Source organism: Lissotriton vulgaris, chromosome 8 (genome assembly GCF_964263255.1).
Source record: "Lissotriton vulgaris chromosome 8, aLisVul1.2, whole genome shotgun sequence".
Classification (NCBI taxonomy): domain Eukaryota; kingdom Metazoa; phylum Chordata; class Amphibia; order Caudata; family Salamandridae; genus Lissotriton; species Lissotriton vulgaris.
In genome coordinates, this window is record NC_141696.1 from 117452053 (window position 1) to 117472725 (window position 20673).

Here is a 20673-nt window from a genome sequence, read left to right on the forward strand (position 1 = left end):
ATGGGCCTGCCCAGTGTTGTTGGTGCCTAAGTCAAACTCAAACGGAGGGAAACCTGAAATGAGATTTTGTGTGGACTACAGAGGCTTGCATGCAGTCACCAAGACTGAAGCCTACTCTACACCTTGAGCTGATGAGGTCATTGATGAGCTGGGAGCTGCTAAATATCTGAGCAACCTTGGCCTGACTTCAGGTTATTGAGGTTATTGGCAGATAGCCCTCACACTAGGAGCCAAGCAGAGGCCTGCTTTTCCTACCCCTAAAGGCCATTTTCAATTTAAAGTAATGCCCTTTAGACTGAAAAATGCATCTTCCCCCTCCCAGAGGCTTGTGAACTAAGTACTATTAGGTTTGGAAGACTTAATGCAGCCTATCCGGATAATATTGCTGTATTAGTTCCACCTGGGAGGACTACCTGGTCCACCTCGAGGAAGTGCTTCAAGCTCTGCAGCAGGAAGGGTTGACTTTCAAGGCAAGTAAGTGCCAGATATGGGAAATGTTTTGTTGTGTGCCTGGGCCTCCAAGTTGGTTGAGGTCAGGTACAACCTCTCATACTCAAAATCCAGACAATTCTGGCTTGGGAAGCTCCTAAGACACAAACCCAAGTCAGAGTGTTTCTTGGCCTGACTGGTTACTACAGAAGATCAGTAAAAGGGTATGGTACCATATTAGCACACTTGACAGAGCTGTAAACAACAAGGAGATTTTTCAATTATAACCAGGGAAATTGGGCGCACACCAGCGGCCACACTGGTGTGCGCCCAATTTCCCTGGTTATAATTGAAAAATCTCCTTGTTGTTTACATATACTGTATTCCAGGGAAGGCTGCCCCCCGCTTAAAACCACTTTTTCCTTTTCCCTTCCGGAATAACTCTATAAACATCCACCTGTATTTATACACCCACACGTTCTCTACCACTAACATGGATAGAGACAAGGTAGCTACGGACCTTTTTGAGAATCTTGCCAAAGGCGTACCAACACATACGGCCACGGCCAACTCTGGTCCCCCTAGAACAGAGGGACTTAAAGACAAATTCAAAAGACTAGAAAAACTAAAAAAACAAGAGAACTCTCGATGGTGGGATGCTAGGACCTTAAAACAATATATGCAGGTCAAACAAATTCCCAGAGGTTTGCGCTCCAACATCTTCCCCACGTATGATGATCTTGACATAGATCTCCTGAAAAAATGGGAGGATTCTGTAACCAATAACTCTTTCTGCCTAATGGATATCCTGATAGAAAGCGCAGACCGCAAATCCAACCAACTATTAGGAGAAATTGCTACACTAGAACAAGAGATCAAGGATCTTAACCTACCGGAACCCACTTGTAAAAATTATACTATTCTAGACGATGTCCTACTTAAACACCAGGAAGAAATTAAAACTAGAAAAGCGAGACAAATTAAGAGAGACGACGCAGACTACCGCAACGGTAGAATCTTCACCTATGATCGCAAATACGATGCGATGATCCGGCCTGACAACTCTAGAAAATCCGGAGACAATGTATCTGCCCCCAGCTCTGTTTCATCTAGTAACACTTCCTTGAACAGTGCGGGAACGAGTGCACCTGACCAACACCTGGGTGGACTTTCAAATGCTAATAATCTTCCTTTTTTAGTGGAAATGAAACGTATCCGCAAAGGGAGCAGGACTCAACCCCAAAGGGTCGTACTAAACCAAAAACCCACAGAGGTAGTAGAGGAGGTAAGCGAGGATTATCGCAAAAAATTAAGATCAGGGACAATGAGGAAATAGAAAGTGGTAACAACAATGTACAAGTAATAAACCTTTCGTCCTTCTCTTTAACTCCCGACATGAATAAACTTCTCTCTAAAGGTCTAAACTTTAATCCTTACTCCACAGGAGACATTTGCCAAACCAAGATAGATCTCTTCAAATTTGTCCGCAATCTTAAAATTAAAAAACATTTTGCCGGCAAAACTTGCACCAACAAAAATGTGTTGAATATTCCTGACTGTGTATTGCATGATGAACTGACAATAAAAGATGTACAAGCCACTCATCTACTGTTGTCTATCACTGAACGAGAGGATAGTCCCATAGAAATGGAACAGCTTTTGCAGGACTTAAATATAGACACAGAACTTGGGACTGTGAGTGGTCTTAAGAGCAAATCCACCTGGATACCAACCTTACCGGGTGGAAACATCATTGATAACTTTCATAAACGGGTTCTGGAAGACTTAAATAAAATTAACACTAACAAACTGAATGAAACATTCACATTTAAAGATAACTTAACTAAAGGAGAACGTTATGCACTCAAAACACTCACACAAATTCCCACCATTGTTATTCGTGAGGCAGATAAAGGAGGAAACATCGTGGTTATGAACACTGATGACTACAATAAAGAAATACTAAGCCAACTAGCAGATCCCACTTGCTATGAACCACTGGCATTCAACCCTATGGGTCCACTAACTGTGAGCATTAACGACCACCTACGTAAATGGAAAGAGGAGGGTTTACTAAGCGATGACGAATATCTCTACCTTAAAGTAAATAAACCCACGTACCCTTGGCTATATACTCTCCCAAAAATCCACAAAGATCTCCCTTTCCCACCAGGCAGACCTATCGTCTCTGGAATAGGGGGTCCCACTGAAAGACTGGCGGAGTATGTGGACGTGTTTCTGGGTCCACTAGTGAGAAATCTTCCCTCCTACATACAGGACTCAAAACATATATTGAGCCTTTTGAGTGACCTGGAGTGGCAACCCAACACTACCCTAGTGACCATGGATGTTGTAGCACTCTACACCAGCATTAATCCAACTCTAGGCCTAAAAGAAATTACTCGCATACTATCGAACAGACCAGCATCCTTATGGGCACATACGCAAATGCTTATCTCCATGATGACCTTAATTCTGGAAAACAACTTCTTTATTTTCCATAAACAATGGTTCCAACAAAAACGTGGAGTAGCCATGGGTTCTAAATTCTCCCCCTCTTTCGCCAACCTCTTCATGGGTGCTTTTGAAGCTGACCATATTTGGGGCACCCATGGAAGCAAATATACAGACTCTATTCTGTTTTGGGGTCGCTACATAGATGACTGTATTCTATTATGGACAGGAACAAATGACCTACTGCAACAATTTGCCAACCACCTCAACCAAAACAACTGGGAACTTAGTTTCACCATGAAATCCAGCAAAACCAACATAGAATTCCTGGACCTGGAACTCTATGTCAAGAATGACAAGCTGGAAAGTAAACTCTACAGGAAACCAACTTCCTGCAACGCTATACTCCGTGCAGACAGCTTCCATCCCCCTCACCAGATCAAGGCAATACCCTACGGAGAATTTCTGCGAGCAAGACGGAACTGCAGTGACGACACAGACCTTGAATCAACTGTCCTAGATATGGAGTCCAGATTTTTGAAACGTGGTTATTCTAAAACCACACTAACGTCAGCGAGCAAAAGACTCGCCAGAATCAAAAGACCGGATATTCTCAAAATGACGAACCCCAAACAACCTAAAGATTCTACCATTAGAATGATCACCGAGTACAATGGCCTACACCATTCAGTCAGAAGAAGTATCACCAAACATTGGGATCTGCTTAAGGAAGATACGATACTGAAGGAACTGATCCCTATCACTCCACAAATTACCTTTCGTAAAGGGAGAACTCTGAAAAATAGACTGAGCCCCACCGTCCCACAGGCAGATGTGGCCCCTGATTGGCTAACCCAACGTAACAATGGGTTTTTCAAATGTGGCTTCTGCACCATGTGCAAATGGGCGAAGCACAAAACCAAACACTTTCAAGGACCCAAACAAGAAAACTACGACATCAGAGTTAACATCAACTGTACCACAAAGTATGTGATCTACATAATAGAATGTCGATGTGGCAAAAAATACGTAGGGAGCACAATCAGGATGCTAAAATACAGAATATCGGAACACATGAGAGCCATCCAAAAACAAGATCCGAGATATCCTGTAGCCCTCCATGTAGCCAAGTGTCAGGCAAACACGGAGGACTTTAGTGTGTCTTTCTACGGAATTGAAACGGTGCCTACCCATATCAGAGGGGGTAACCGTGAACTGACTCTAAGACGGAAAGAAGCCACCTGGATTATGCGTCTTCGGAGTATTGAATTCGGGCTTAACTATGATCCCGAGCTCCAGTACTTCCTAGGCTAACAGACCGTGATGAAATTCTTGAACAATGCTTTTCTCCCTTTTTAATGTGTATGAATAAGGAAACCCGTCCAGTAACATCTACTTGCATACACACTATGATCAGTTCCCTGTTTCTCCATTTACATGAATAGCATTATTTGTATGCCCACACTAATGCATTTGTACACCACTATGCACACTGTGTCCTACTACTAACTGTCCCTATGCGACATATCAGCCCCATACAAAAGAATTCAAATAGAAAATTTGGTACATCACTCTACTATTTAAATTTTGTTCATAACCCACCGACCTTTGAATAATACTCTCATATCATGACTTTTTATTTATAAGTCATGTATATTTTAAATAAGACCTCTTTAAAATATAGGCTCCCACAGCTCTACTCGCATTTACATGCATTTGGGCTTTTCGAAATAATTACGCTGCCCGAACGACATGCCAACCCTCCGAACACTTATCACTTTCTATTTCGAAGTAACTCTTCTGTTCAGGGACTCTAATTGATCCCCCGAAAAAATAGACACGCTCTAGTCTTTTCAGGGATTAGTAGACACATTTCCGGTATATAACCGGCCCACACTTCCCGTCACGTGACCGTCCTCGGAAAACGGCACCGGGAAACACAAGAGGGAGTCCAAGACCAAGAAGGTAAGCTAGCTCTCTCCCCCTTTTAAATTGGATTATAGATCCAACGCTCCTCCTAATGCGACATAAGAGCATTTCTCTTTGCGCATCCACCTTCAGCTAATTATTCTTTTTTAGGTGTACCCGCCTGCATTGAACGCATGTCCTGATTTAAGAGACCCTGCGTATTATTGTCTACTCCTCCCGGTTATAGACACACATAAAACCGAACAAGGTATGAGTGTGTTTTACTTTTCACAAGTTCCTCTGTTGATTGTACGTTTTCACCATGAGGGAATTATCGGGAACTTAAATATAGTTTGTTTCCACCCAGATTCCGCGAACACGCGGGCAGCGTGCTACATTCTTCTTCTCTACATGGTTCTACTATTTAAAATCTCGTCCTGACACGGACGTTGCGCACCTTTCTGATTTAAATTGGCATACTTTCTTTTGAAGGTAAGCGAGACACTCTGTTCGAAACTCGTACCCGATATCCCAGACTTGGGAGCCTGATAGAAGCAACTCCGTCCTTTTAAACTACATTAACGCTAACATCTATTTCCATCACCTTACTTAACCAGTTCCTCCTTTGTCGTATTTTTGCAACCATTAAGAGGTTGCATCCTATTTCCAACACCTTACTTAACCAGTTCCTCCTTTGTCGTAATTTTGCAACCATTAAGAGGTTGCATTCTATCACCAACGTTAGTCAGTGCTACCTCTAACACGTTACATGGAGGTCTTTCTCAGCCAACAACGCATGCCTGCAAAAAACATATAAACGCCTACTCGTCAAAGCTTTCTTTTTTAACTATCTCGATTAAACCACCCAGCCAGGCGAATTCCTGGAACTTACCCACAGGCTTTGTATAGTGAAGTAACTATGTTGTTAGTGAAGCAGTACTTGTGAAGCGTTCAACTGGTACTATATACTGATAAACGTGTGTTTCTGTTTAAAACGTGATTTTGGTTTAACCCACATATTTTACCTATGTCACCTGGGATTATCGCCCTTTCAGCCACAATCGCACTCTATTCACCACACCAGCACACTTTGTCTACGGCAAATGTTTAGACCTACCATCACCAATGCAATGTTCCCTAATCCAGTGTTCAGACAGACAATGGCACTAAAAATAAAAGATGTCACTGTAGAATCACTTAACCACTCGCACCATGTATACCATCACGAACTCACTGTTATATCAAACATGTCACATATGCACACATGCTTGACCACTTTCTCACTTTGGAAAGTCACCAACCGTCTGCTTTTATGATAAGAACCGTTTGCAAATGCACCTCTTTTATGTTTTCCGTCCAGCCCTGAAGATTCGCAGTAGGTTCCCTGCGATGAAACACGTGTTGGCATTAACAAAGGAACAATAAACCTATTATTTTACACCAAGAACTGAACATTTTCTTTCTTTTACGGAACTCTTGTATCTGAACCTGGAGTAACTGATCCTCTACAGTCACTTTGGAAATGTGGATGTGTACTCACTGATCATCTTTCGCCATTAATGTCATTACTATAAAGTGTTACACCATTGTATAGTGCAGGGGCATTGCTGTTATATCACTTGACAGAGCTAACCTGCAAGAAACTGCCCAAAACATTCATTTGGAGTGACCATCGTCAAAAGGCCTATGACACCCTAAAGGAAGCTTTGTGCTCAGCACCTTTCCTGAATATCCTGATTTCAACAAAGAATGTGTTGTCCAGACCGATGCTTCTGAACTTGAGATTGGGACAGTGTTGTCACAGCTAAATGATGAGGGTCAGGATCAAGCTTTTATCAGTAGATGACTCCTTCCCAGAGAGCAGTATTGGAGTGCCATTAAGAGGGAAGTCTTTGCAGGGGTTTGGTCCCTGTAGAAGCTGATACGCTACCTATGTGAGACTCATTTCAAAGTTCAACCTGATGACAGACCTCCCAGATGGCTGATGTAGATGAGAGGAGAGAACCCCTAATTGTTGAGGTGGTCCTTATCCCTACAGGGTATGGACTTCACAGTGGAACACAGACCAGGGAATGCCCATGCCAATGCAGATGGCCTTTCCAGGATCTTCCACTTAAATGATGAGAACTACCACGTTAAAGGTTAATTGCTTATCACCTTTCTTTTGGATGGGATCATGTAAGGAAATGCCTTTTTTTGCTGCTCACGCTTAAAAGTTTGGACTGATTTTTTTTTTTTTTGAAAATATATTTTTATTGCAGACTAGCAGCCTGCCCCAGCGTTGCCTGGGTCAGAAAGGGGCTGGGGCAGTAAACCCGCTCCCGCCCCGACCCCCTCCCGTCCCGTCCCGACTCCCTCCCACCTGCCCCTCTGTGCACACCCGCTCCCCTCCCGTCCCGACTTCCTCCAGTCCCGACTTCCTCCCGCTCGGACTCCCTCCCGCCCTGACTCCCTCCCGCCCTGATTTCAATGTTTACATTACCTGAGCTGCCGCTCCGCTCCTCTTTGCCATGACGCGCCCACGCTCCTCAGCTCCATGTCCGCCGCGATTTCAATGTTTACATTACCTGAGCTGCCGCTCCGCTCCTCTTCGCCATGATGCGCCCCGCTCCTCAGCTCCATGTCCGCCGCTCCAACACGTCGGCATCACGTACGTCGTCGCGTCACGGCCAGCGCTAGGTCCCGGCCGGCGCTACTTTCAGGGGACTACTTTGTTTACAAATTACATTTTTTTAATTTACTTTTTTTTTAAATTTATATAGCCTATGTCCATCTACACACCCTGACATTTTCATAGATGTAGCGGGTGTGTAGATTGGCACTGTGGTTCCCGAGTTTACCTGGCCAAAAGGTGCAAGTTCTCTCTTTATAATAGTAATATAGATATACTGTTATACATTTGCACCTGTCACCAGTTATAGACACAACTTCGTTATCCGTGAAACACCGACATTCAATGTACACAGCCATTTAGCCCACAACCCGGAGGTCGGGCGGCACTTCTCAATGTTGTAATGCGCGTACATATGTCTCAGCAATGTAACCCCATCTGGTTCATAAAAGGATTCCTGCAACTGCTTTTTTTTTTGTCCCCCCAAAATCCAAACAAACCTAACCTACCCCCGGAGCTATCGCTAAACCTCTACACTGCCGTTCCTTCTAGCTCCCCCTTCCCCCCAGTACCCTCCCCCTATATAGAAATGATGGTGTGGGCGCTTATCAATTCGCTTGTTATATCTCTACTGAGTCAACGCTGGGTCAGCAAAACTACAGCCTATTATTAACAATCAAGTGGATGTGGAACCTACTCCTCCTCGTCAGTCAACTGATGGTCCTTCAGGGATTGGACCAAGGCCACCCAGGACCGAGCCACCTCCAGCGCTTTGTCGTGTCCTGAGCGGGTGGCCTGCCTGAGCCTCACCACACTCTCGCAACTAGCCCATTTACAGAACTCTCTCTTCCACCGCTCAAGCGACGGGCCCTCCCTCGCCTTCCAATGCCAGGTAATTTCGCGTTTCGCTAGCAAAAGCCCTAGATCAATAAATTTACTGGTCACCTTGGTCTTGGCCGTGTGTGGGAACCAGTGCAGCAAGCAGGCGGCCATGTCATACTCTATCTGTCTGTCGATGATCACATTCAAAAGCTCCCCTACTTCCTCCCAGTAGCCCTCTATGCGCGGGCAGAGCCATAGCATGTGCTCTAGCTCCGCACCCTCCTCTTGGCATCTCAGGCATGCCGCATTTTGGACCTGGAAGTACTTCCGAATCCTCCCCGGTGTTAGATAGGCCCTATGCAACACAAAGTACTGGATTAGTTGGAAACGGCATTTCGCGTACCCTTCCATGCCCGTTTAAGGATTTGGCCCCAAGTGGTATCCGGTATCTGTCGACCTATACTTTCTTCCCATTTCGCTTTAAGCGCCTCCAGGGGCTGCATGCCTTCCTGGAGCAGTCGGGAATGGAGACAAGTCACCGCCTTGACCGTACCCGCCGCCATCACTATGTATTGGCAAGCAAGGTTTACCACCGGTTCCATCTTCCCGGTTTTCCCGTGCTTTTGAATTGCTGATGTTATCGCAGCATGAAGCAAAAAGTCCCCCTCTGGTAAGCCAAACGTTTCCTGCAGCACTGAGAAAGGCACTAATTCCTGGTTCACATACAGATCTCCCACCATCTGGATCCCCAGCTGTTCCCAATCCGCCAGCGGGGTCCAATCCCCACCATGTGGCAGTGCCGTCAGCATACCCAGCGGTATCTCCGGTGCGTATGGGTGCGGCGTCCCGGCCCTACGCTGCATCCTGTTCCAGCAAAGTCTGAGGGTCCGTTCCACCCCCGTCAAGTCCCTCAGGTCCAGTTTTTGCTGCAGAACTATGTAGGCCTGCACATGACGAGGAATTCCCTGTTCCCAATTACCCTCAGGGCCCCGGTACTCCCTCGCTATATTTTGCGTCAAGACCTGCAATTGGGCCGCCAAATAATAGAGTTCGAAATCCGGCACCGCCAGGCCGCCTTCCAATCTTGGCCTCATCAGTGTCGCCAGTGCTATGCGCCATCTACCACCGCCCCAGATGAAACCCACCACCAGCGACCCCAAATCCCTAAAGATTCTTGCAGGGATCCAGATCGGCAGTGTACGGAAATAATACAGGAGTCTGGGGAGTGCCACCATTTTAAGCAGTGCCACTCTGCCCATGACCGACAGAGGAAGCGTCGCCCAGAACTCCATGCATTTTTTCAGCGCCCTAACACATCGACCTATATTACCCTTCATCAGATCTTGGTCCGTATGATAGATCCGGACCCCTAGATAGGTGATGCACATTGGTTCCCACTTAATGGAACCCAGCTCTGTAGGCGGGGGCAGACTCAGCCGCACCGGGAAGAGGCATGTTTTGGACCAGTTTACCCGAAGACCGGAGACCCTCCCAAAACTGGACAATATAGATGTCGCCCCCTCCAGATCCTCATCAATCTCCCGGAGAAACAAGAGCAGGTCATCAGCGTATAGTGAGATGTAGTGTGGGCCGCCCCGATGCATCAGTCCATTATATAGTCGCCCGAGCCTCGCCTGTGCCGCCAAGGGCTCGATTGCCAATGCGAACAATAGGGGCAATAACGAGCAGCCCTGTCGCGTGCCTCTCCGGATCAAATATTGTCCCAAAATCACCTCGCCCAGTTTTACCCTCGCTGCGGCCGAGGAGCACAACACCTTCGTCCATTTGACAAAGCCGTTACCCAATCCGAAACTATCCAAGACTTTACAAAGGAAGGGCCACTCCAGGCTGTCAAATGCTTTCTCTCAAAAGTTTGGACTGATGCTGCTGGTTTTTCGACTCTGAGAGTGCACGGAGGCCTGCTAACCAGGCATTTGTTCCAGTGTTCTAATCCTTTACAAACCCTTCCTCAGGTCAGGAGTCCTATAAACTGTTACCAAAATGACATGAATTTTCAGGACCAATGAAATCCTTGTGGGTATGGGACAGCTGCACACCTTTTCATGGTGTGTCCTTATTGCTTTTTACATAATCTTTGTCAGTTTTCTATTGAAAAACATACACGTGGGTTTATTGAGTACATTTGTTTGTCCTCTTCTTTCAAGACACATAATTCCGTATTTCCTTATATGAAGAAAATCCTATATTGCCTTAAAATACAGATGGACAGTTGGTAACCATATAATTGCTGCCAGACCAACCTAGCTACCATAGCAAAGAGTCCCTTACCCCCTTCTCTATGCTGAAATTAACAATTCCCACTGCAGGAAATAGTTTGCAGGAAAATATATTTGTGAATCTTTGACACATGCCTTACTCTGTACAGGATTAATGTTTGTGCGGGGTCACATACTTATTCATATCTTTAATGCCAAATCTGTTTTTTTTCTGCAGTTATCCATTGAGATCATTGAGAAGGAAAAGATACTGAATGAGAAATGTAGAATAGTAGATGAGCAAAAATCGAGGTATGTAAGGATGCTCCTTTGGTTCTAGTGCCACTCCTGCGTTACTTTGATGTTTGATGCTCTTCTGCACCTGTGGCAAACCTTTCAGCAAAACCACATCTATGAGATTTTTGAGATTTTATTACAGAGGTACATCCCTTTGTATATGCTTAGGGTATTTGTGTGGGATCTTGGTTACAGCATTCACACCCTTATCCTTAGTAGCTGGGTTCACTTCCCTAGCCTTTAATCTATGATTGTCAATTTGATAGTCTGTGTTTAATGTGATGATTATGAGAGCCTTCTTAAGCTGGATGGCTGTTTAACTTCAGTATTTTGACTAACTCAAACATGGATGGGGCCTCAGTGTATTTTATTTTAATGCTGTGACCCATCTATCTGTGTGCTGAATATGGAGAAAGACAGAACAGTAACTATTGCTGTTTCACTGCTTAGATCTATTAGATCCCTTAATCTGAGCGGTCTCAGATAACTACCCCCAGTTTGACTGGTAGGTTTATTTGGGGGTTGGAGTTTTAGCATTCTTACCAATGTCTTCCTGTTTTACTTCTCTAACATTCCCTTTTGTGACATATCAATCCAGTGATTGTCTTTGTACAGAAGCTTTGCTTTCTTCGGGAGTTAAAGTAGGCCCTCACTGTATTCGTAACAGAGCAGGTGCAGTTTATTTTCTACATTGCATCCCCGCGTGGAGTTGCAATTGGAGACCTAGGGCGTTATTTAGAGTTGACTGATGCAGGATATCCACCAAAAATTGGCTAATTTCCCCATCAGCTTTATGTACAATGTTTACCTATGTATGCACTCTAAATAGGGTGGCCGGGAAAGTCGCCAAAATTGGCAAATGTGAATTCTGCCTTATACAGCAGGTTTTACCCAGAGCACTTCAAGGTAGGAGTTGTAAATTATCCTTTTTTTATCTAGTACATCTTGGTGTGGAGTAACAGTTGGTCCGTTTATCAGTGTGTGTTACAATAGAGGTCTATTCTTGTTTTCCATGATTTCGCACTTCAATGGATGGTGAGACCATGTATCTATTTCTTCTTGTTAAATAATACCTGTATTGTGTTCTCCAGGCAAATTGATTCTGTGCCACTCTTAGCCATTCACCTTTTTATTGCTGTGAAATGGAAGTTGTATGTTAGATGGAAATTATAGTGGCTCCGTGTTGCTGATAAAACCACCCATCCTTATGGGCAATGTAGATGACCTGTGGAATGGGTTCAGGTCATGGAATATTTTTAATATTCTTTATCATTTGTATCCCCTCGGGTACCAAGACTGGGCCCTATTTGGGCATTTAAAATTAATGTTTTGGGCTCTAACGCACTAGACTTGTATTGCATAAAGGCTGATATCTCTCTGTACTTACACATCACAAGCTGTGACGGGGAGCTCGCCCCATGCAGATGAGTCCTGCTCGTCCAGTGGCACAGTAATATGCCTTCTTGTTGCAGTAGTGACAAAGGCAGCCTGCATACTCATAAGACAAATAATAAGACTGTCTTACTCTGTGTTCTGTGTGCTTGAAGACACTGGCAGATTTCCTTGTATATTTGTATCTATGTATGTAAATGGTATTTCTATAGCACAAACCTACAGTCAAAGAGTGATTGTAAGGGAAGCCAGGTTCTGTGAGGGTATGCGAAATGTAATTTCATTGTGATAAATTGTTCTTTTAATAGGTGGGTCTTCAGCTCTTTTGTAATTTGGAGGTGAGTTTGGGTGGACCTCATGGATACAGGCATGTTGTTCCAGATTCTTGATGTAAACTTTGAGAATCCTTTTGCTTTGTTTTTTTCTTGATTGCACTACTTTGCTTTCAGTCTGTTGGTGGGTGTGAAAGTTGGTGAGCTTGTCATATAGGTAGGCTGTGATGCTTATTAGGTGATGCAACTAGTTGGAGATGATGTTGAGTGTCAAGAGACAGTGGAGTTCCATCTGGGTGTGGGTGATGTTGTCATATTTGTTTAGGCCTTTGATGAGATATGGTGCCACAGTAGAATTACCGTAATGGTATTGACTCTGGAGTCTGGGAGACTGCAGAAAAGGGCATTTCCTCCATCCATTTGTAAGAGTACGAGGGCTTAAATGATAGTTCTGCAATTTTTTGGCATTGCTTGAAAATTAGTACAGTATTCTATTTAAAACATATATCACTCCTAGGGTAAGCCCTAAATAGCCCAAAGGCAGGGTGCATTGTATTTAAAATGTAGGACATGTGTATTAAAGTTTTACATATCCTGGTAATGGAAAACTCCTAAATTAGTTTTTCACTACTGTCAGGCCTACCTCTCCCATTGGATAACATTGAATTACCAGGTAGGTATGTCATTTTTACACTCTATTGAATTGTAATTTAAATTTCTATTTAATGGCAAAGGCAGACTTGTAAGTCACTATTCCTAAAATGGCACTTTTAGAAAGTTGGATTTTTCTTATCCTAACCAGTTGGCGCCTGCAACTAGTGCCTGAGTCACATGACCCTGCTGTTAGCCTTTGTATATTGTTCTCAGACAGTGAGACAATAGGGCTTAGGAGTGGGCAGCATGGGCCATGCTGATAGGATGGGTGGAGGCAGGGTTGTTGCCTGCCCTACTTGCACTTCAATGGTACTTGCCTCCACACACAAAAAGCAACCTAACACTAGGCCTGGGTCACCCCAGACGTCTTAGAGCCGGGAAGAGAAGAATTTCCCAGAGCTAGATGTGGAGGTAGGCCGGGGTATTTCCTCCTCTTCAAGGTCTGGTGGCAGGTATAAATATTGGACCTCCCGAGTCGCTCTTCAGAACACTCCTCGAGCTGTTGGCACTGCAGTAGAAGGACTTCCCTGCTGCCAGAGGACTGCCCAGCTGCTTGACTACTGCCTTGCTGTTTAAAAAGGCAGGCTGGACCTACTTGTTTCATCCCAGGCTATCAGAGTGACTCCAAGGATCTATCGACTGACCTCCTGTTTTCACCTGCAGGGTTAGGAACAAGCTCCAGAGGTCTCCCTCCAGCTGCGCAGCTTACCAGCTAAAACTGGGCATGACGGAACCTGGAAATGGACCCGCCTGAACCCTACTAGCCTCTGCTAGAGTGAGTCCATGGATCCGAAGAGGTGCATCCCTAAGTCCCAGACCGTAAGCTTGTATCAAAGTGCAAAGTGGAGTGGTGTGGCTCACTGGTTAGAGGCGGCAGACCCGGAAGCAGAGAACGGCCCGGGACCAGGGTTCAATTCCCGACGTGGCAGGGTCGTGGACCAGGGTCAGCAGACTCGATAATTCTCGTCTCGGTGCCTACTCTAACCAGGGATCACACTCGGCAACTCTGGGCATTAGCTTGCCTCATCTCTACAACGGCCCCCCACATTCGCCAGGGATGCCTGGTTTCACCTTGGAGATACCCAGTAGGGACCATCTCACAGGGATAGCCAGGACGGGTTCCCCAGCTGTCTACAGCGCCACGACGCCTCAGGGCAGCAGTGCGCTTTACAAGACACATACATTTACATTTACATTTTACTCCTATTAGAGAAAGTAAAAAATCCTGAAGTTTTGAGCATTCCATGACTTTGAACAAATATGTTTATTCCGAAAGCTTCTGCCCGCGATGACTGCCAACTGTAAGCTCCGATGAACCCGACTCTTCACCCTACAACCACAGCCAGTGACACTGGCAATGCAAGATCTGCACTTCATGCTATACCAACAACAGCCCACAGAGACCACCATTGCAAAGCTCCAGGCAGGACCATCCGCGCTGCCTGACCGAATCTTCAAACTACAATGACGAACATCTGGGGCGCCTGACCTGCTTCTTGCCATTTCCTCTACCACCAGTGAAACTGTTGGTACTGGACTTTAGAAGGTTACTTTTTCAGCGGGATTGAATTGGTGTCCTTATCTGGCCCGCACTCCATTGTAGTCGGCCTGAACTTGTGTCTCCCCTGGTCTAGCATGACCAGATGACCGCGAGTGACCCTTTATGCTTGTAGGCACTATTTTCACCTAAACCGTTAAAATTGCATATCTCCGGTTCTACTGATTGGATTTTTGTCATTTCGGTCGTATTTTATTTATTAAAATTTACTCTTTTTTTAATAGGTTTGGGAGTTTTCTCTTTGTTACTGGCTATATGCTGCATAAATACTTTACACTAGACCTTAAAGTTAAGCCTGACTGCTTTTGTGCCATTCAACCAGATGGTTACGCACTGGTTAATTTAGTGGCTTTTGTGGTTCACTCCGCCAAGGATTGTGATTGTTGCTTGTGTAATAGTTCACCCCCTCTCAACCAATAACCCAATTTCTTACAGTTGAGTGTGAGGATGCTGAATAATTCAATTTGTGATGGAAGTTGTTTAGATGGGTAGTGATGTTGGATGCAGAGGTGCCAGGGCAAGAGATCAGCTTCACCATTAAGTGCCTGATTTAGAGTTTGACGGCCGCACTTCCACATCACAAACGTGACAGATATCCCATCCATCACCCTACAAATTCCATTACACATAATGCACTTGTAATAAGGCAGACAGGATATTCATCACATTTGTAATGGATAACACACCTCCAAACTCTAAATCAGGCCCTAAATTGTCAATGGAAAAGACTTTGAAAGTTTTGAAGATTTGTACAGACTTTAGGAGACCTTGTGATGTTGACTGGTTGATGTGTAGTGTGGCTAGCAAAATGGTGGGTCCGGTCAAGTGGTATGGGACATTAGCATTGAATGATACCTGATGTTAAGACAAGATTGAAAATGTGGCCCTTGGAGTGTATTGGTTGGGTGACATTGTGTACCACACTGAAGGTGTTGATGGCAGTTCCTATTTTCTTCGTGCTTAAGTAGTCTTGTATTTTGAAATCACGGAGAAAGGTGGTGAGGGCGCGTAGGATGAATGAGATGGTGAAATTTCATCCATCACGTCCTTCCTGTGTCCAGGAGGTACTATAGATCTGGTGGAAGGTGGCAGACTGAGTTGTGGAGAGCGTGATGTACCACGTGAAGAGTTTACCGGTATTGAGTGCCTTTTTGCATGCCAATGGTGCAGGACCAGCAGGATGTATAGATGACAGAGACCTCCTTATGTGCACAGTCCGCATGCTCTATACAGTAGCCTTTGGGAACGAAGACATGTAGGATCTGCAAGGATGTGGAGGTGAGTCATATTTATGTGATGAAGAGTGTGTCAAGCCTTTGAGAGGTGATGGCATCTGAGAGATTTGAAGAGTACTGCAGAGAATGCATTAATGAGCATGAATGTGTCTCTCGACTGCTTAAGGATCTTTTGTTTACTAGTTGTTCGAGATGCCCAAGTTTTAACAGTCTTGGTCTGCCAGAGGTTAGGGCAACCCTTTCCAGTAGTCATGATGCCGCCAAAACTTGGTGCGCCTAGCATCTAGTGCCTTCCAGTAGAAGCCCCATCTGGAAGAAAAAGCCAAAGGAGCAAAAATCCTCCAGGTTGGAAGGAGAGTTCCAGCAGGGAATAATGGAAATCAAGCAGCAGAAAAAACACCATTAGCCTGAACTGGATGAGCATCCAGGGAGCAACTGTAGATAGAATAACTGCTGAACTGTAACTAGGAATAACTAAAAACAAGGCTGGAGTAATGAAACTATCAACAGGACTGATGATGCATTGTGACTCAAAGGGAAAGGAATTCTAACCCCTTTCTTCTCCGAAAAAAAACAGGAAATGAAATCAGGAATATTCTTCCATCATGATGGATTGGGGAACCTGATGATAGTAAATTGACAGGCTGCCATATTGGATTGGGACTAATTAAGTACCGTGAATCTTCACTGGAAGATTCTAAGAAGAAGAAATTTTTAGGGAATGGAGGCACTGGAGCTTCCCCCTGTTGGTTATTCCCCAAGAAGAAGAACTGAGGTACAGGGAATCGTACCGGCGGGCTGGCCGCTGTAAGGTAAGTATATGCAAAAAACGCAAAGGCCCACTGGCGCCTCCTAAACTGTAGCTGGAGTCTGAGCTTTGTGCACCTCTTCCGCAGAACACCTTGGGGATCAGCTTCAGAAGAGGCAGTGGCACAGCTGTGCTTAGCACTGGGTGTATGGTGGTTTGTGGTTGTTTTAATGTAATGAGTATGTGGTATGTATATTTGGTCTGGGTGTGATTGTGGAGCTGGGTAGTGGGAGGGTGCTGGGCAAGCCACAGAATGTTGTCTTATCGGGTAGGTGTTTGCTGAGGTTGCACTGGATCATGTTTTGTGGCTCATGGACTTTTGTTGACTTGAAAGGTCCTAACTGGTAATACCCTTGTATGTGCAGTTAACTAGGGGCGTAAATGTGCACAGAAATCTTCTGAGGACTGAAGGGCGAGAGGACTGAAGTAGGGTAGTAGGCAAGAGAGAACCAGTGATATCTCTTCGTGCAGAGATGGATGCTGAGAAATGCAGCATTGTCACTTACTGTTGAGGTGTATACAGCGAAATGCAGTGATGTCACTCCATGTAGAGATAAATGCTGTGGAATCATGTCCGTGTGACTGGCTTCATTTAAAGTTTTTTTTTCCCATGAAACTTATTAATGTCTCTTTCTGTAGAAATGGATGCTAGGAAATGCAGAGTTTTCCCTTCCTTTAAAGATGGATGCTAGGAAATACAGTGTTTTCACATCCTGGAGAAATGAATGCTTTGCCATTTTATCCTAGCTACCCTCTGTGGTCTGGGTGGCCCAGGCCGCCATAAGGTCAAAAGTCCCAAAAAGATACCTAGGAGGAGTCATGAAAGAGACCCTCTTCCCCACACCAGAGACGGTTTCTCCCAGAGCTCTAATGAGATATTAGTAGAATTTTCCCGCCACCAGTAAAATATTCTGCAGTTTTCCTGTGTTCATGGCCCTAGTGGAGCTTATGCTTGGTTTGTTATTGCTTTTAAGATTGATGTGTTATGGGATATGTGTTGCTTCCTACAGCAACATATACCATACATTTGTCCCAATTCTCGGTCTACCTGACACTTTCCAACATAGTAAGAATTGATATCGCACTGTGATTCCTCAAAGTACTATGACCTCTACTCATGGTACCTCTCTAAAAAGGGAGTGTAACACCGTGTTACAAGTGAAATAATTTAGAATTCCTGCTGTCAGTGTTCATATTGGGCTACTAACTTCACAGCTCTACATTAAAAAATCAGGCATGTCTGTGCCATTTGAGAGTAACTTAGTCCTTCCTTCTCCATGTAGAATCTTGGAGGAGCAGAAGAATGATGAGGAGTGGAAGAACGAGGCATTGGAGTGTCGTGAAGAAGTTAGAACTCTGGAAAATAAAAAGCAGGAATGGAAGAGGAACTACGATGACCTTCTCAAGAAAAGTGTGCGTACGCAGGAAGAATTAAGAAGAGTAACAGATGAGATGGAACGTAATGTCGATGACATGAAGGCCTACAGAAATGTTAAAGCCGAGGAACAGAATGCAATTAATGACAGGTTAGTATATTTGTAAAGAAAAGTTCTGCTGATTGATCATTGAATCGATTATTTAACCAGCATGCATCTCTTGTCAAACAAAATGCCAATTTTCATTTTCTGTTACTGACTCTGCTCCCACCACTGACAGCGCATGGTGGTGTAGTGGCTTCCTCTCGTCTGTAAACATCATGTTTATTTCTCTCCCAGGCCTATGCCATGAAAGTTGTGTCATCACAAATCTTACCGACTGTTCTCCTTTTCTACCATACATTTACCCCTGTGATATTTAGGTATTTCCATCTAATGTTCCCCATTTCTCCTCTGTGAGACAATACAGATTTATGTCCTGGCCTCTTTTTCCATAATATTTTTAGTGAAGCTATTCTACATGGGTAGTTCACCTCATTTTTTTAGTTCAAGTGTTTTTATTGGTTGTTTTCTAAGAACATAAAACACGTAATAGACCACATATAATAAAAACATAAACATAATACTGATATGAAAACGATAAGAGGCAGAATACATTGATGATTGAAGTGGTATGACAGTCTGGGTAATGCAGTGCGATTAACATGGTAGACAATATGTTAGAATAGACAAAGGGCTGTATAATCTACCATGAAATAAACCTCTATCGTATACTAAATTGCATGACTTATCTTGTGAAAGGAAAAGAAATGCATACAATAAATCAAAAATAAAAAAATAATAAATGCGCATGCGCATCTGTTGGGATAAAATATACAGTAGCAATATCTACCTATTAGAGTAGTACAGCGAACTTGTTGAGAACGACTTATGTATGGAAACAATAAGTCACACCTCCACAATTAGTGTATCCTGGCGGCTTAAGTGAGTTGTAGTATTGATCAAGGCTATCTCATATGTGTCTGACGGGGGGTTTCCATGGCGAGTTCTGAAGGGCAATGTTGTCAACACTCCTTAGGTTGGAGACCCAGTTTAGCCAGCATTTGTAAGACACTTTTCTTCTGTCTTTCCAATTGTTTAATATGATCTTAACCGCTGTTGTTAGGAGGAGATCAAGAAGTGCCCTATCTTTGTCATTCAACGATTCTACTCTGAGGAAGCCAAATGTCAGTGTGGAAAGCTCCTTTTTGAGGGAGCATGAGAATAATTTGAATGTAAAGTCAAAAACCCTTTCCCAAAAAGGTTCTACTCATTTGCAGAATAATAATAGATGGGCTAGGTCCCCTATCTCTTCCCCACAGTTCATCGCAAATCTTATCTGAATGTAAACGGGCTGGTGTCCAATAGGCATTATGTAGGAGCCAGAATTTTGTCTGGGAAAGGGCTAGTGAGATTTTATTCCTTGAGACAGAGCTCCAGGTTTCGGACCAGTCATCTTCAGAGATCGGTGAAGAGAAGTGTGTCTCCCAAAAGGATATGAGCTTCTTATTGAGGGCAGATTGTTTTGGGCGGATTAATTTATAGATCCAAGAGATCTGATGTCCCAATTTATTTATCCTCACCATGTATTGTGGTAGTGAAGGGGGTAAGGACCGTAAAGTAACTTTCGTTATTGCAGCTTTTATTTTTAAAAAGTTGCAGAACTCCAGGCAATCCACGTTATATTTAGATTGTATATCTTTGAATGTTAAGGGAAATGCAGAGTCGAACAATTGGTATGGAAAAAAGACACCTCTATCAATCTAGGACTCCTTGTGTAATGTGTTCCCTTTATATAAGATCTTACGGTTGTCCCAAACAGACTCGTGTTTAGAGTTTCTAATTTGGATGTCCAATTGTTTATCTAATTTCAATAGTGCAGACCTTGTGTTTTTAAATATGGATTTTGAGCATCTGACTTCGGTGAAGTTTGAGGTAAGGGGGGCTGCTGGGGCAAAGTTATTCAGTAATGATTTTTCTATTTCCAGACAGTCTGGGGTGTATCCTTCCGGTAGTATGAGCCAATCCGATCCCTGTTTTACTAGGAACGCAGTTTGATAAAGTTTAAAGTCTGCTAGATTGACCCTCCCAGGGATTCGTCCAATCTGAGTTTTTTTCAGGCTAATTCTAGCTCTTTTCCCTTGCCACAAAAATTTTGTAATCAGGATGTCCAGCTTGCGGTGGAAGTTCTCAGACAGTATGAGAGGGAGCATATTAATTAAGTAGTTCACTAATGGCGTGATCATCATCTTGATAGTCTCAATCCTGCCCCACCATGTGATGAATCTTGGGGAACAGGCATCTAAAAGATCTTTAATTTTCTCCAGGGTGTTCGTTTCATTTCGTTTAAGTGAATCCATGATGGTGCTACCGAATTCAACCCCCAGATATTTAATGAATCCCGGCTGCCATGTAAGGGCCAAGTCTCCCAGTACCTCCCTGGTGCAATGTATGTTCAGGGCCTTAACTTCGAACCTTTTTATAAATGCGGTCGCCAAGAATGGCCTAGGGCTCCAGGTGAGGTTTTGCCTGTGCTTCAAGCTGGGATAAATAAACTTGCTTCTCCCTATTTCACCGTGCATCCCAAAGCTACTGTGGCTCA

The 20673-nt window shown here is 44.1% G+C and overlaps 1 protein-coding gene across 1 annotated transcript in view; it reads left to right on the forward strand.

The window, feature by feature from the left end:
* ATG16L2 (autophagy related 16 like 2) overlaps window positions 1-20673 on the forward strand; it is a 579847-nt gene that overhangs the window by 137810 nt on the left and 421364 nt on the right. Inside the window, exons 4-5 of the mRNA XM_086933798.1 lie at window positions 10679-10752; window positions 17940-18182. Coding sequence (XP_086789924.1) covers window positions 10679-10752; window positions 17940-18182 — 317 coding nt within the window. The remainder of the gene's footprint in view (window positions 1-10678; window positions 10753-17939; window positions 18183-20673) is intronic.